At 48.1% G+C, this 17,067-nt stretch overlaps 1 protein-coding gene across 1 annotated transcript in view; it reads left to right on the forward strand.

Moving 5' to 3' along the window:
- Positions 1-9,191: 9,191 nt before the first annotated feature.
- Positions 9,192-17,067, forward strand: part of MAPK13 (mitogen-activated protein kinase 13) — a 17,649-nt gene continuing 9,773 nt past the window's right edge. The window contains exon 1 of the mRNA XM_008061073.2: positions 9,192-9,324. Coding sequence (XP_008059264.1) covers positions 9,192-9,324 — 133 coding nt within the window. The remainder of the gene's footprint in view (positions 9,325-17,067) is intronic.

Genomic DNA, 17,067 nt, shown 5'->3' on the forward strand with positions numbered 1-17,067 from the left:
AGACCCGCCTGGGCAACTTGGTGAGACCTTATCTCTACAATAAATAAAAAAATCAGCCAGCATGGTAGCACGCGCCTGTAATTCCAGCTACTTGGAAGGCTGAGGCGGAAGGATCGCCGGAGCCGAGCGGGTCGAGACTGCGGTGGCTGGGAGCGGCCACTGCACTCCAGTCTGGGCGACAGAGTGAGACTCCAACTCAAAAAAAAAAAAAGAAAGAAAGAAAGAAAATACTCCTCAGAACCGTTGAATTACATCATGGGATTAAAGGCCCACAAGATCTCACAGCTGAGTTCTCAGGGGCTGTGCTGATATACTCCCTTTCTTGGTGTGGTGGGGGAGGGGGGTTGTGAGGATATTGAGAGTGTGCAGCTGGGTTTTTGGTCCCTGGCTGGCAGCAGGAAGTGATGGCAGTGGTAGAAGGCAAACCAAGCGTTGGTTCCTTTCCTATCTGCAATGACCCCTTAAGGCAGTGAGAGAGAAGGGCTCCAGTTATCACATGGGAGTCCTTTAGCTCCTGTAAGCATCAGACAATTCTAGGGAATATTTTGCCTTCATCCACCAGACATGAGTGCAGTCTTCCTCCTAGACTTCTGTGAGAAAGACCTGCTTAGCTCAAGGAAAGTTGACACCCGAGTCAGCTCACCTAAAGCGAATGGGGAACATTTCATAGTATGTGGTAAGGATTGGAGGCTAGAGGAAGTCTGATGGTGAAAACGGTACACAATTATAAAAGCATATCCATAATTTTAAATATAATGACTGAAGGATGAAATCAAGTTTATTTTTCCAGTGAAGCTGATTTAGTATCTTACAATTCCATCTCACTTGTTGTTTGCAACATAATCACAGAAGGAACTTTTACAAAAATATTTGAGGGCTTCATCAGTTTTCCAGAGAACATCTCAATGTTTCGATAGTCACGTCATTCTTTTTTATAAGTATCAGCGATCACCTCATCACCTTTCCTTTTTTTGTTAACTGATCTGAGTCAGACCCATGTTTTTCAGTGGCTTTGCTTGAGATTTGAGCAGTTTTCTAACATTATTCATCAACTTTGTCAAATCTACCATCTTTTACAAGATGTATTATTATTATTGTAACTAAACTGCATTCTGTCTGTAGCATCTGTCATATGTTTACAATATAATCATAGAGACTAGCAGAAGACTAGAATACAATGGGCAAGACAAATATTCCAGGTTCGAATAGTTGTGAGGGCAAGAAGGGACTAATTTTAAAAGTAGTTCATTTGTGAATGGTTTTACATGACAATAACTTTCACTTCTCTATACATCAGGTAGCTGCAAGGATTTGGTTAATGAATATGCAAATAATGAAGACCTTTTTATTTATAATACAGATATGTTTTAATAGTGTTCATACTCTTTGAACTTAGCATTTATACTTCTCAGAAGTCCTCACAAGTACACAAACAAAAGTAAAATGTTCAGTGCCCTTTTTTTGTTGTTGTTTTGAGTCCCGGTCTCTGTGCCCAGGCTGGAATACAGTGGCATGATCATTGCTCAACACAGCCCTGAACCTGGGCTCAAATGATCCTCCCACCTCCTGAGTAGCTGGGACTACAGGCGTCCCACCATGACTGGCTTTGTTTGTTGAGATGAGATCTCACTATGTTTCCCAGGCTAGTCTCGTACTTCTGGGCACACTCCTCCTGCCTTGGCCTCCAAGAGTGCTGGGATTACAGATGTGAACCATGGCACCTGGCCGCACATTCTTTGTAAATGCAAACTTTCTAAGTAACATACATAACTATCAATAAGGACTTGACTGAATAAGAGCCCCTCTGTAGTGAAATATGATACAGCTAGGTGTGGGTAGATATATGTCAGATAAATTATGTAGGGGAAAAAGTAGGTAGCAAACTATAGTACACTGGTCCCCTGTTTATTGATATAAAGATAGTAATTGGCTGAAAAAGACTTAGAGAAATACACACTGAACTGTTAACAACCATCTCTGTGTAAAGGGATTGTGGGCTCAACTTTTTATGCTATTTCTGTGATGCTTAGCTTTTTTGAGTAATTTTTGTAATCAGAAAAAACTTTAATAAGAAAGATGTTTTAAAGTCTGTGTGACCTGGGGGAACCATTCCTGAATTTCAGCTTTGCCAAGGCTAGAATGCCACTTTCCAAGGCAGGAGAACATGCTGGAAAGGAATTGCACCCTACTGCCCGGCCTCCAAGCTGTATTACTACTTGGTAGCAGGATTTCTACCCAGTTTGGAAGACTTGGTGGGGTCTTCCCCAGTAAAAGAGTGTTTTAAGGATCTGGAGTAGGATTTTCCAACTTTGCATCTTGGACCAGATAGCTATTTGGTGTGGAAGCTGTCCTGTACATTGTAGGGAGTTAAGCAGCATCCCTGGCCTCTGCCTGCCAATGCCCTCAACACACATACTCCCATCCCCCAATTGTGACAGCCAAAGATGTTGCCAGACGTCCTCTGGAGGCAAAATCATCTTTGGTTGAAACCCGCTAATCTAATGCTCATCCCTGCTAGCCTAGCAGAACACGAAAGCCTCTTCAAAAAATAATTAGAGCTTAACACCTACAAGTCTGTTGTGACTAACAGAAACGGCTTGGTATCTTGCAGAGAAGGTACAAATTTGAAAGACCTTTTTAGGTTGAGGTATATGTTTTTAGGGGAAAATGAAGATGTTAGGTGGTTTAGAACAACGTGTCTGGTACTGGATTAAGGTGGTTTCATTTCTCAAAAAAAGGTGCGGCATGAAATAAAGTTATCCTTTGTTCAGAAGCTCTTTGGCCATTATCCATACACAGAAAATCTAGTAACTCAACTGGGTGTGACTACAAGATTGTTTTAGATAGCCAGGTAATGAGGTCCAATGGAAAGTACTGGATCTTGAAGACACAGACCTTGGTTCAACTCTCAACTTAGCCTCTTGCCAGATACGTGGCCTTGGGGCAGTTGTTACTAGCTTTTGGGTGATTGGAAAGATTAAATGGAAGAACAAAATTCAACATGCCTTGTATGTCGTGGACACTCAAGATACTGGCTACTTTGCATCTCACTTGAAGTGGCATTGAGGCTGTCCTGTTAGGGTGAGTTTGGAGTATTCTGCATCTGGGAACAGTATAAGCCTCTAAAACCAACTGGGAAGAAAGCTCCTGAAGCCTATAGTCCCGAGACAGTTTCTGGAAAACTCCCATTATTAAAGCCCTAAGACTGTGGTCTAAGTACTCATAGCCAGTATGGTACTGTTCTATTGCAAACCTGCTTAATTAGTTCAGCTCAGAGAAGGTGCTTTGTTATGTGCATATATGTATATGTGGAGTGACCCCCAAAATGGGATTATTTTTTGGAGGGCAGGCTCCTTGCCGCCGTGAGGAGGGACCCCAAAAAACAGAATTTATTTATAAAAAATTGTGTATTTTTACATGTTTAAACTTCAAAGTACTCTCCATTTGATGAAGTACACCTATTGAGGTGCTTTTTCCACTGCTCAAAACAGTTTTTGAACTCGTCAGTTTTTATGCCTTTTAGGGCTTCTGTTTTTTGTTTCGCCCCTTCCACATCAACAGGTCGTTTTCTTTTGAGGACTTTTTTCATGTGGGCAGTCACTTGGGGGAGATAGGGTGAATAGGGAGGGTGGGGCACAGGGGTCATGCTGTTTTTGGTCTTTTTCTGCTGAATACTTAGCACAAGTGTGAGCAGGTGCACTCAAATCACGCATCATGAAACAGGCAAACACATTAAAAGAATGTCCAAAAAAATTTCACTGAAGCTGAACACAGCATCTCAGAATAACACTAGCTGGTACGCTGATGCTAATGGTTTCCTGGAACACCTGGTGGGGGAAGCCTACTGCAAGGGACCCGTCCTCCAAAAGATAAGTCTGGGCTTTTGGGGGCTCCCTTCATATATATGTATATATCTACGCATGTGTATGTATATATATGAAATTATTAAGAGATTAATAAGTAAACGTAAGTCCAATTTTGCAATTTAAAAAAATTACGCCATTACCTTTTGCAGCAAAAAAATGAAAAACCACAGGCCCAGCCTAGATCCTTGACAAAGATCAGTGGTTTTAAACTCATCAGAGCCTCCGCCCTTTGCATAATTAGTATTTTAACATCTCATAATCCTGAAGTGAAATTCATAGATAATTTACACACACAATTTCAAAGAAAACACAATGGTCTAATATAAATAATGAGCAAAGGAAAAATACATTTCAATATGTAAACACTTGTGGCTTCACCACATTAAAGACATAATGAAGTAGTTGCTTGCACCCATCCATAGATTCACCTTGAATGTGACAGCTACACGTTTACTGCTACAGTTGAGTTTCCTTGGCAACTCAGATACCATGATTGACTGCTATTACTCATGACTTTCTGAAATTGGTAAGCAACTTATGGCAAAATTTCAAAAAACCAATTAGAATGTTTTTATTTGCTCGGTTGTAACCCTGGGAAATTAAGTGTATTAATCTGCAAAGAGTGTTTGTTTTATATGTAAAACCAAGTTACAGTCTAGGTTCAGATCAACATAAATGGGTTTCTCCCACCTTCCTGAATGTCCACCAGTATGTCTGTCTGTGCGATGAAGCAATTCTTGTTGAGGATCCCACTCTGCAGATTGGCCTCTGCATGCTCAATATCAGCAATACTCCCAATCGTTGTGACAACCAAAAGCGACAGCAGAGGCCTCCAAAGTGCGCCCGCTGAGAATTGCAGACCGACCAAATAATTCAGAGACCAGACCCATAGTCCTAAGACGTGAAACCTCCACATGGAAGGACAGACCTGGCTTCCTGTTGTCTTCCTTCCCCTACTTTCCTTCCCTCCCTGCTAAAAACTAGTTATTTTATTGAGCTCCTACTGGACATTAGTCCACTTACATTCTTGCATATTCTAGTCATATGATGTCTCATTCTCAAGCAGAGTCACACAGTACCACTGAGGCTGCGTTCAACAGATCATCCTGGTGTCAATGTTGAAAGACTCCTGGTTCCAAAGAACTTTACGGCATTGATGTTAGACACACCTCTCTTGGCTTTTTGAAAGAAAAATCAAGAAAAATAGCCATTCGGCACAATTTCTACAAGGACTTTCTGGCTGCTGCTGGCCAAAGAGGGGCAGAGTCCCTGGCAGCTGCGACTGGGCATTCACTGGGGCCTCTCTTCCTGGTCCCAGCCTCTCCCCCTTCCTTACTCATCTGGATAGAAGTGCACCTTCCCTCCCTTCAGCCAAAAGAGTTTAAGCCAGACTCTTACTCTATCTTCCAGAAGATGAACATACTTATCTCTGGTTCTCCTTTTTGCCACTGCTCTAAATACACAAGGTCCCTACATGCTTGCTTTCTCTCCTGTCCTTTGTGCTCAACGGTCCCTCTGCCTAGAACCCTCTTCTTCTGCTCTGTTCCTCTGGGCTAACTGACTCGTTCTTCTATTCAGCCTTGATATCACTCCCTCTGTAAATCCCTGACCATCCTCCAGCCTGGATTAGGTGTGCCTTCTGTATGTATCCTGGGTTGATCAGTGGTGGCACTGATCACCCTGCTTTATCATGGCCTGCTGTTTGTCACATCCGCTCAAGAGAAAAGACATATAAAGGTTAAGGACACACAGGCATGGTGGCTCATTCCTGTCATCCCAGTACTTTGAGAGGTTGAGACAGGAGGTTCGCTTGTGGCCAGGAGTTCGAGACCAGCCGGGGCAACACAGACCTCATCTCCACACACACACACAAATTTTTAATTAGCTGAGTGTGGTGGTGTGCCCCAGCTTCTTGGGAGGCTGAGGCAGAAGGATCGCCTGAGTCCAGGAGGTCGAGGCTGTGGCAAGCCATGACCGTGCCACTGCACTCCAGCCAGAGTGAGAAGCCGACTCCAAAAGAAAAAGGACTCAGACTCTGGAGCCGGTCTGCCTGAGTTCAAACCACAGCCCGCTGTCCTACTAGTGCAATCTTGGGCAAGTTACTTAATCTCTCAGAGCCTATATCATAAGGTTGTTGAGAGGATTAAATGAGTTAACACATGAAGCCCTTGGCATACAGTAAATCCTAAATATGAACTTAAGGCTGCATGTCATTGGGGCATAGACTGTGTCTTGTCCACTGCTTTGTTCTACCACCTCACTTGATACCTGACATACAGAAGACTCAGTCCTCCTTGACCGACTCAGTACAGCACCATCGTCTTTTAATCCCTTGCAAATCAGTTTGTCTTCTTCCAATGAAAGCCTTTAGAAGCAAAGATGACCCAAAGAAAAAACCCAAATATGTAAGAAGTAATGCTGTGTGGAAGTTCCCTGTGGAAGAAGTGACACGTGTTAGAAGAATTGGGCTCTGCCAGGCGCGGTGGCTCACGCCTATAATCCCAGCACTTTGGGAGACTGAGGTGAGAGGATTGTCTGAACCCACGGGTTCGAGACCAGCCTGGACAACTTGGCGAGACCTCATCTCCACAATACATCAAAAAATTAGCCCCAGCAGGCCATGATAAAGCAGGGTGATCAGTGCCACCACTGATCAACCCAGGGTACATACAGAAGGCACACCTAATCCTTGTAATTCCCACTACTTGGAAAGCTGAGGTGGAAGGATCATCCGAACCCTGCAGGTGGAGGCTGTGGTGGCTGTGAGCATGCCACTGCACTCCAGCCTGGGCAAAAGAGTGAGACTCCAACTCAAAAAAAAAAAGAGCTCTGATTCTCTTTGCTATGCCTTGCTGTGTGAGTCAAGCTGGATACACAGCAATTGAACGAATTAGAGACCTGCCTGGGCAACTTGGTGAGACCTCATCTCTACAATAAATCAAAAAATCAGCCGGGCATGGTAGTGCATGCCTGTAGTTCTGGCTACTCACAAGGCTGAGGCGGAAGGATTGCTGGAGCCCAGTGGGTCGAGGCTGCAGTGGCTGGGAGCAGTGACAGAGTGAGCCAGTCTGGGCGACAGAGTGAGACTTCAACTCATAAAAAAAAAAAAAGAATCAACAGATTACTGAGGGTGACTGATGGCCATGATCCAGATAATTCCTGCTATTTCCCTATCTGTCTGCCACTTTTTTAGTGTTGGGGTTTCGCTCTGTCCCCCAGGCTGGAGTGCAGGGGAATGATCGCAGCTTACTGCAGCCTCAAATTCCTGGGCTCAAGCGGTCCTCTTGCCTCAGCTTCCCGAATAGCTGGAACTACAAGCATCATCACACACACATCACCGCACCCAGCTAATTTTTGTATTTTATGTGAATACAAGGTCTCACTGTGTTGCCTAGGCTGGTCTTGAATTCCTGGGCTCAAGTGATCCTCCAGTTTTGGCCTCCCAAAGGGCTGGGATTACAGGCATGAGCCACTGCGTTCAGCCTGCCACTTTAAAATGGAAATAACAGGGAAGAAGAAAGGGAACTGGAAGGCATTCTAGTGCCTTGCACCCTCATTCAACCTGTCTACAAAGATCTATTCGGGGCCTTCCGCCTGTCAGGCACTGGGAATATGCGAAAGAAGAAAAGTCCAACCGCCATGCCACCCTCACGGAGTTGATGTTCTAATGGGGTCGATGGTAAATGATGACTGGACCATCTCCCTGGCACCCCTAGGACAGACCCCTGAGCACCTGCTGCTGAGGCCATTTCTGGGCCAGATGCACCTTTGACCCACTTCCCTGCGCTCAGCTGACAGACAATGGCGTTCAGCCTGGGTGTCCCAGGCCTCTTGGGTTACCTGGACCTGATTGGCTGGCTTCACCACCTGTTCCCAGGGCAAGGTGCAAGGTCATCATCCAGGCCTTGATGTGGAGACTAGTTTCCCCTGGGCCATTGCTCAGCATGACAGAGCTGATTGTCCTGTGCAAAAACAGGACCACCCACAGCTCTGCCCAGTGAGACAGTAGCAATGACTATCTGATAATGGTTGCTGACACAGTGCTTGTGGTGGGGAGTGTTCCCATCTGGACAAGTCCCACCCTTCTCTGAGGTTAGGAAATGAACCCCCACCCCACCCCACTTATCTCTCCCCAGCCTCTGATTGAGTCAGGTGTGCCCTCTTTGTCTTTTTATAACGTATACTGATCTTACCAGTGTCGAAGCACCTGCCATGTTACTTTTTCTAACAACCATTATTCTTATGTGACACAAATGCAATGTGTTCATTGTTGAAAAAAATTATTTCTTGAGTCGGAGCCTCCTGGGCCCAGGCGATCCTTCTGCCTCAGCCTCCGAGAATTTTTAAATTTTTTGTAGTGATAAGCTCTCACTATGTGGCCCATGCTAGCCTCAATTGCTAGGATTGCTTCCTAAACTCAAGCAATCCTCCCTCCTTGACCTCCCAAAGTGCTGGGATTACAAGTGTGAGCCACCACACCTTGCCTGAACAAAATTTAAATGTAGCTAGGTAATAACATGTTTCCGGTGATTACCTAGAAATAGTAACTGTTGACAGGTTGGTGTAACTCCTAGGAAATTTCCTAAATCTGGACAAATACATAACTTGCTAAATGGATGCATATTATTCGGTGATCTGTGTCAATAAATGGTGTTGAAACACCTGGATAGCCACCTTCAGCCACACTCATTTCCAGAGAGATCAAATATGTAAATGGAGAAGGGTATTCAAAGCATGTCACAAAACTCGGAAACCATGCAGGAAGAGGCTAATGCATTTGCACAAAAACTAAAACTGTCATACATTGGAATCAGTTTGGCAGAGTTTAGTAAGGGTAGAAGCTGCACTTAGCTTATTTACTGTCTTTTTTTTTTTTTTTTTATTGAGGGGGTCTCACCCTGTCACCCAGGCTAGAGTGGCATGATTACAATGATCATGTCACATGGCAGCCTCGACCTCCTCAGCTCAGACAATCCTTCCACCTCAGCCTTCTAAGTGGCTGGGACTACAGGTGCATGCCACCACACCCAGCTAATTTCTAAAAAAAAAAATTTTTATAGAGACGAAGTCTTGGTATGTTTCCTGGGTTGGTCTTGAACTCCTGGGCTCAAGCAATCCTCTCACCTCGGCCTCCCAAATTGCGGGGATTAGAGATGTGAGCCACCGCACCCAGCTCATGAAGTATTTATTGAGCTGCTACCATGGACCAGACATGGTGCTGGGACTCAGCAGTGGCCACAATACTGCACTTGCCCTCACAGAGTCATGTTCTGGTGGTAGAGATGGACAGCTCACAGGGGACGACACAGATGACTTAGTGTCACGATGCATGCTACCCTCCCATGGACAAGGCAGAGAGCAAATGGAGCAGAGGGAGGCCTGGGCACCAGACCTTCCCCTGGCCACATCTTGGCAGGATTGGGTCAAGAGCACCATCCTGGGGGCTGGGTACAAGGAGGTGAGTCTTGGGGTGGAGTGGGAAGGTGGTGTGCAGTTAGATGGGAAGAGGGGAAATTGTCTTGGCCGGCAGTCCCCAACTTTTGTAGCATCAGGGACGGGTTTTGTGGAAGACCATCTTCCCATGGATGGGGGTGGGGGACCATCAGGCATTAGACTCTCCTAAAGAGCTTCGCCTAGACCCCTCGCAGGCGCAGTTCACAACAAGGGTCATGCTCCTATGAGAATCTAAAACCACTGCTAATACCCCGGTAGACAGAGCTCCGCTAGCCTGCCGCCCACCTCCTGCCGTGGGGCCGGGTTCCTGACAAGCCACAGACGGGTACTGGCCGGCAGCCCAGAGGGTGGGGGACCCCTGTTCTTGGCCCCAGAAGGAGGGCTGGGCTGTGAGATGCCAGTTTAGCAGAGCGTCTCTACCCCTGTCCTCCACCAGGGGGTGTCACAGCCGAGGGGGAGGAAGGCGGAGGTGGATAGTTTGTAGGGGTGCCTGTGAGAAGGGGAGTGCCTGATCTTTTGTTCCTGGGATGGATGCTCTGCTCAGGCCCCCAGTCTGCTGACCAGCCCCCAAGACGGGAAAGAGGTACTGGGGAGTCAAGGCGGGGCTGAGGGCCACACAGGAGGGGCCGGGCACCCCCTCAAGTGTTCAGAGGCTAGTGAAGGGGTCCCCGGTGCTCTGAGCTGGTCCCCAAGGGACTTAGCAGAGGCTGCAGGAGTAGGGGAAGGGACAGGCACAGGAGGAATGAGGCTGGAGGCCTGGGGAGATGACTGGCCTGCAGGTCACGTGTCCCCTGACGGGTTTCAGAGGCAGATAATTGCTCTTTCCCCAGATACCTGCTGGCTTCACTCCTCCACCCATCCGGGGTTGCTCACATGTTGCGTCCACAGACACACCTTCCCTGACCACCCCGTCTAAGGCAGGCCTCGTGGTCTTATTTTATTTATTTTACTTTATGTTTATTATTTTATTCTTATTGTTTTTTTATTTTATGTAATTTTAATTTAATTTAATTTTATTTTATTTTTCTGAGTTGGAGTCTCACTCTGTCGCCCAGGCTGGAGTGCAGTGGTACGCTCATGGCTACCCCAGCATCGACCTGCTGGGCTCTGACAATCCTTCCGCCTCAGCCTTCCAAGTAGCCTGAACTACCAGCGTGCGCCACCACGCCCGGCTAATTTTTTATTTATTGTAGAGATGACGTCTTGCCAAGTTGCCCAGGCTGTTCTCAAACCCATGGGCTCAGGCAATCTGCTCACCTTGGCCTCCCAAAGTGCTGGGATTACAGGCTTGAGCCACCACACCTGGCCTCACAGTCCTTTAGAGCTTTATGCAGGTTTCCTTTCTCCATAGCACTTAATGTCGCCTGCCATTGCATCTGCTTGACCCAGATGTCATTACTGAATATCAACAGTCTTATGTGGTTCCATCTAGCACTATACAATTGATCACTGGATCTTCATCCGCTTCCCATACAAGAATGTCAGCTCCACCTGGTCGGACTTTTCTCTGTTTCTTTTCTGTTACATTCCCCACACTCAGATAAGTCCCTGGATCATAGTTGACCCTCAATATGTAAATATTGTTGAATGACTGGGTAAATAAATGCTTGGGCTGGGTATTTGGCAAAAAAAACTTAATAAAGGAGTTGGATGTGGGCCAGACATGATGGCTCATGTCTGTAATCCCAGCATTTTGGGAGACCGAGGCAGAAGGATTGCTTGAGCCCAGGAGTTTAAGACTAGCCTAGGCAATATAGCGAGACCCTATCTCTAAAAAAAAAAATCAAGAATAAAAAATTAGCCAGGCATGGTGGCTTATGCTTGTAGTCTCAACTACTCAGGAGTCTGAGGCAGGAGGGTCACTTGAGCCCAGCAGTCTGAGGCTGCAGTGAGCTATGATCATGCCACTGTGCTCTCGCCTGGAACAGGGACTGAACAGCTGAAGTGTGGTGCCTGAGCCCAAGTAGCCAGAGTATCTGGGCAGAGCTGGTGCTGTTCCCGGTCCATCGGGAGAGGAGAATCTGGTGAGAAACCTACAGTGTGCCAGGCCCTGAATCGGCCACTTCTCATGTCATCTATTTCAGCCTTCCCAAAGGCCCTGTGAGGTGGGGATTATCACTCACTCCCATTTTGCAGATGAGGAAGCTGAGGCTTAGAGAAGTCATCCAGCTTGTATGGGATCACACAGTTTAACAAGTCTCAGAGCAGCCCTCATGAGAACCATCATTCCTCCCGCCTCTCCTTGCCTCCTCCTTGGGACTTGGGTTGATTCATGGAGTTTTGAAAGCCCCAAAGGAATATGGGACTCTCAGAGCTGGGGCCAGAGCTCTTGGGCTCCCTTGCCTGTTCCACCCCTATGGGTCATAATTCTCATTTTTGTGGAGGACTCACGGCCAGTCGTGCCGAGGATGTGAGTGCTGGCCCTGGAGTGTGGGACAGTGAGGACACCTCGGCTTTCAAGGAGCTACTGTACTCCTGAGGTGAGATGGATACCTACCCTGGAGTGGGGGACATGACAGCCTCTTAATCACGTGGGGCTTTGGACTCAGTCTCTAGGAAGCCAGTCATCAGTTCCTAAACCATGTTCCTGCCCTCCAGAGGCTTGCAGCCTGGTGAGGAAGACAGCACCGCCATGATAGCCATTCTCAGGGTGCTGCTGCTGGGCACCAGGCATTCCAGTCGGTGGTTAAATGTGCAGACTCGGAGCCCGATGCCAGGCTTGAAGATAGGGGTCACCACTTTCTCAAGTATGTGTGACCTTGAGCAAATTACTTAACCTTTCTGAGCCTTGGTCTTTTCACCTGTACGAGGGGAATGCTAGCATCAGGACAGACCAAAACAGCCCTGCCTGCCAACTAGAAGTCGCCCAGTCCTGTCAGCCAGGACTTGGGTGTTCAGGGCTGGCCTGGCCCAGCTCCATCTTGCTGTGCTTCTGCCAAACATAGACAATTTCACAAATGCCGATGTGGGGCAAGGCCAACTGTGACGGGCTGGACCCAGACTAAAACGAGATCCCTCCATAATCTTATCTGAACACAGACAAAACACGCATATGGTCCAGACCACAAAAATGACCAGACGTCCCCCTGTGGGGCTAATCTGAGTGAGGGCTGCTTTGATCTAGTCTGCTCTCCTTTTAGGCAAGATTTATTAAGACACCCTGTCACAGCATAACCCCCACTTCCTGCCAGCATCCGATTCAGAGCAAAGCCCCACTTCCTTAAAACCTCCCCAAATCACCTAACTCAAGCCCATGCCTTGTAAGTCCCCCTCACTGAGACACCCTACGATCCCCATGGTGCCTGCTCCCCCTTGCCGCAACAAGTAAGAAACTCAACTACTCAACTTGTTCACTCATGGGTGTGTTTCCGGTGATCTCTGGCCAGAGGTGTTGAAAGGTCTTACCTCTGGCTGGGTGTGGTGGCTCACGCCTGTAATTCCAGCATTTTGGGAGGCCGAGGAGGGAGGATTGCTTGAGTTTAGGAGTTTGAGACCAGCATGGCAACGTCGCGAGACCCCTACTCTACAAACAGAAAAAATATAGCTGGGCGTGGTGGTATGCGCCTGTAGTCCCAGCTACTCGGGAGACTGAGGCTGAAGGATGGACGGCCTGAGCCCAGGAAGTCGAGGCTGTGGCGAGTCATGATGGTGCCACTGCACTCCAGCCTGGGCAACAGAATGAAAAAAAAAAGACAGAGCTTCCTCCTTGTGTTATTGTGAGACATATGCTTACACTGTACTTGGACTCTTTAAATGTACTTGTCATACAATTAATATCATCCCCATCTTGCAAGGAGCACCCTGAAACTCAGAGAGAAGAAAGGACTTTGCCCAAGGTCACACAGTGGGTAGGGACAGAGACTGGAAATTCAGGTCCCGTTCCAAAGTGGCCTTCCTGAACCCCTGCCTCCATGTTCATAGGGTAGAGACCAGCAAGACAACACTGGGTTGGTGTCTGGGGAGAAGAACAAGAGGGCTTGGAGCTCAAAGATAGGAGAGCCCAAGGCTGGAGAGGAGTAACATCCATCCAAGGGTGACCCCTCCTCCTCGTCTCCCGTTCAGGCCTTCCCCGACTGGGTGCTCTAAGGGCTCCTCCAAGGCTGCCAAGCTGCCGTGTAGACATGGGCCCAGTCAGGCCCAGGACGGGGGTCAGTGTCAGCAGAATCCAAGGCCTGAGTCACTTCCTGACCTTTGCTCAAGAGGCATCAGAGCTGGAAATGGCTGCTCACACCTGTAAGCCCAACAACACTTTGGGAGGCCAAGACAGGGGGATTGCTTGAGCCCTGGGATTCGAAACCAGCCTGGGCAACACAGCAAGACCTCATCTCTACAAAACATTTACAAAATTAGCTGGGTGTGGTGGTGTGTGCTTGTAGCCCCAGCTATTTGGGAGGCTAAGATGGAAGGATCATCTGAGCCCAGGAGGTCCATGTGGTGGTGAGCCGGGCTTGTGCCACTGCACTTCAGTTTGAGGAACAGAGTGAGACTCTGACTCAAAAAAAAAAAAAAAAAAGACATCCATCTGGAGTAGCCGGCTTGTGCCCTGGATTGCCCCCACTAAGGCAGTGAGCTCTTGCCTGGTATTCCTTACTGTCCTGGCCTCCCGGCCACACTCAGGTGCTTGAGCCACACTGTGGAGGGGCACCAGCCCTGACACGGGTCCAAATCTCAGCCCCTTTCCTTACTGAATCCCCGCCAAGAAGGAAATCTGAGTCTCCCAAACAACTGTCTCTTGCCTGCACCCAGCCCTACAATCTGGCTCCCAGGATCTCACCCAACTCCAGAATCAGGGTGCCTTCTGCCGGTGCCACCAACCCCAAAGGTCAGAAACTCCTGCAGCACTCCCAGGCTGTAACCCCTTCCCTTCTCCTCCCAGGGGGGTCTCAGGGATGGAGTAGGGGGTGGGGCAGGGAGGAGGGTGGGGAATAAGTCGGATACCCCAGGGCGGGAGGTACGGAAGGTTGATCAGTAGACAGGTGTACATGATGTGGGCGAGGCCATTTCCTGTAAGGAGCCAAGCCTCTTAGCTGTGAGACCCTAAGTCGCCTCACCGCCAAGAGCATGGACTTTGGAACCAGGCCGTTCTAGCTTCTTCACCCAGCTCTGCCTTGTCCCTACCAGCTGTGTGACCTTAGGCAGATGACTTAACCTCTCTGTACTGCAGCTTCCTCCTCTCTAAAATGAGGATGATCATAATACTGACTCATGGACCTCTTACCCGGCCTAAGTGAGCTGTATGGAAAACACTTAGAGTAATGACTGTCACGTGGCAAACACAAGCGTGTATTAAATATATACACAGAGGGTGCCAAAAAAGTGTATGCACATTTTAAGAAAGGAAAAAACTGTATTAAAATGGTAATAATATATACCAAGAACAAAAGATGAATACAAAATCACACTTGATCTCTGCAATGACAAGAGGTGCTCAAAGTGGTTACCATCAGCATCCAGACACTTCTGACTACTGCGAACTGGAAGTAACACATAGATAACAACTCTTAAAATGTGGATATATATTATTTGGCACCCCCAGTATATTTTTACTTCTAATGGGCTGACTTTTCCACTCATTCCCCACACATTTACTGATATCCTACTGTGTGCTAAAGATAAATAAGACAGAGTCTCTGCCTGAAATACCTATGGGGCATTGTAGTGTGATCCCTGCACCCCACCCGACAATAGGCTTCCAGACTGTGCCTGGTGCAATGGGATGGCCTGGGGTACAGCTCGTGGGGTACAGACTCCCGACGGCAGACCTCCCAGCTTGTTGTAGGCCACTAGCTAGCAAGCTCCTTTCCTCTTTCAAGACACCTCCTCATTCCTTGACAAAGGGAAGCAAGTGGCCACACCTGTCACGCAGCAACTCCAAATCTGAGAGGGCTTTCACGTAGTGTTTACCTATTCCAAAGAAGTCGCCCAGAGGTACAGCAGGGAAGGTTATTCATTTATTAAATCAGTATTAGCTGGGCATGGTGGCTCCCGCCTGTAACCCCAGCACTTTGGGAGGTGGAGAAGAGCAGATTGCCTGAGCCTAGGGGTTAGAGACCAGCCTGGGCAACTTGGCAAGACCTGTCTCCATGGGAAGTCAAAAAATTAGCTGGGCACGGTGGCCGACACCTGTAGTTCCAGCTGCTTGGAAAGCTGAGGTGGAGCGATCACCTGAATCCAGCAAGTCGAGGTTGTGGTGGTCATGAACATGCCCCGGGTGCTCCAGCCTGGGCAACAGAGTGAGGCTCCAACTCAAAACAAACAAAAACACCAAAAAGCATCCACATTAAAGCCAGAGGCAATGAAGAATCCACACCCAGGGGCAGCCTACCAAGTAGTTTTGTAGTCAAAGCAATCAAGCTAGTCATTCAAATTCCTATATGGTGTGTACAATTACATTGATTAAGTGTAATAACTCCATTGTTTTCAGTTTTGATGGCTCACCTGCATCCCACGACTCATTACTGGGAATATGCATACTCTTCAGACACTAACCTTGGCCGGAGGCCACTCCTGGGGAAGGGTGGGTGGGTGGAGAGGGGAAGAAGTCAGGTACAAAAAATTATCTGGGCATGGTGGCACGCACCTGTAGTTCCAGCTGCTTGGAAGGCTGAGGCTGGACAATATCCCACTCCACCCCCTCCATAGCCCCACCCCCAGGCCAGAGAGGGGTTGGCCAAGAAAGGTTAGGTATCCAGAGCTCCTGTGGCCATTTTATGCCCCCGACCTTGCTCCTTGGGGCCTTTGAGATTTGAGCACAGAATCTCCTTGGGGCTGCACAAGCCACCCAAACACAGGTGGCTGATGGCCCTGGTTTGTCATTGCCCTCACAGGGCATTAGGAAGCTAACAAAAACTGTGTTCAAAACTGGACATTGAAACCAGCAGGCGCCTGTAGTCCCAGCCACTCAGGATGCTGAAGAGGGAGGATCCCTTGAGCCCAGGAGTTGGAGTCCAGCCTGGGAAACACAGCTAAACCCTGTCTCCATTTAACATGACAGACAAAAAACCAAAACGGACACTTGAATCTGCGTAACTATTTGGCATTAGTTCTATTCATTTTAGGTTTAAGAATGATTTTTGGTTATGGATTTTTTTAAAAATCGTTCTTTTAGAGATACAAAAAATATGTGCAGATAAAACGATATGATGCCTGCGTTTTGCTTCAAAATAATGGGGAGAGAAGAAAGTCACAACGAAATGGAGTTGGTACAATTGCTATTGCTGAGGAAGTGGGGTCAGAGGGGCTCGTCAGAGCCTTCTATCCACGCGTGGTCCAGAGACCCTCAGAGCCTGGGAGCTGGTTAGAAATGCAGAGTCGTGGTTCCACCCCAGACCCACTGAATGGAAACCTGCGTCTTTTTTGGGGGTGGCTCAGAGTCTCACACTGTCACCCAGGCTGGAGTGCAAGTGGCACGCTCACGGCCACCACAGCCTCGACCTGCTGGGCTCCGGCGATCCTTCCGCCTCAGCCTCCGGAAGAGATGGAACCACAGGCGTGCGCCACCACGCTCAGCTACTTTTTTGATTTATTGTAGGGACGAGGTCTCACCAAGTTGCCCGGGCTGGTCCCTAACCCCTGGGCTCAGGCAGTCCTCTCGCCTCGGCCTCCCAAAGTGCTGGGACTACAGACGTGCGCCACCGCGCCCGGCTGGAACCTGCGGCTTCGACAAGCAAGATTCCCCAGGGGATCCCAGCCCGCCTCGAGTGTGAGCAGCTCTAAGCCGTCCCGTCCCCCTTCGCACGCGTTTGGC

The sequence above is a fragment of the Carlito syrichta genome, unplaced genomic scaffold (genome assembly GCF_000164805.1).
Source record: "Carlito syrichta isolate Samal-C Ts95f unplaced genomic scaffold, Tarsius_syrichta-2.0.1 Scaffold305043, whole genome shotgun sequence".
In the NCBI taxonomy this organism is placed as follows: Eukaryota; Metazoa; Chordata; class Mammalia; order Primates; family Tarsiidae; genus Carlito; species Carlito syrichta.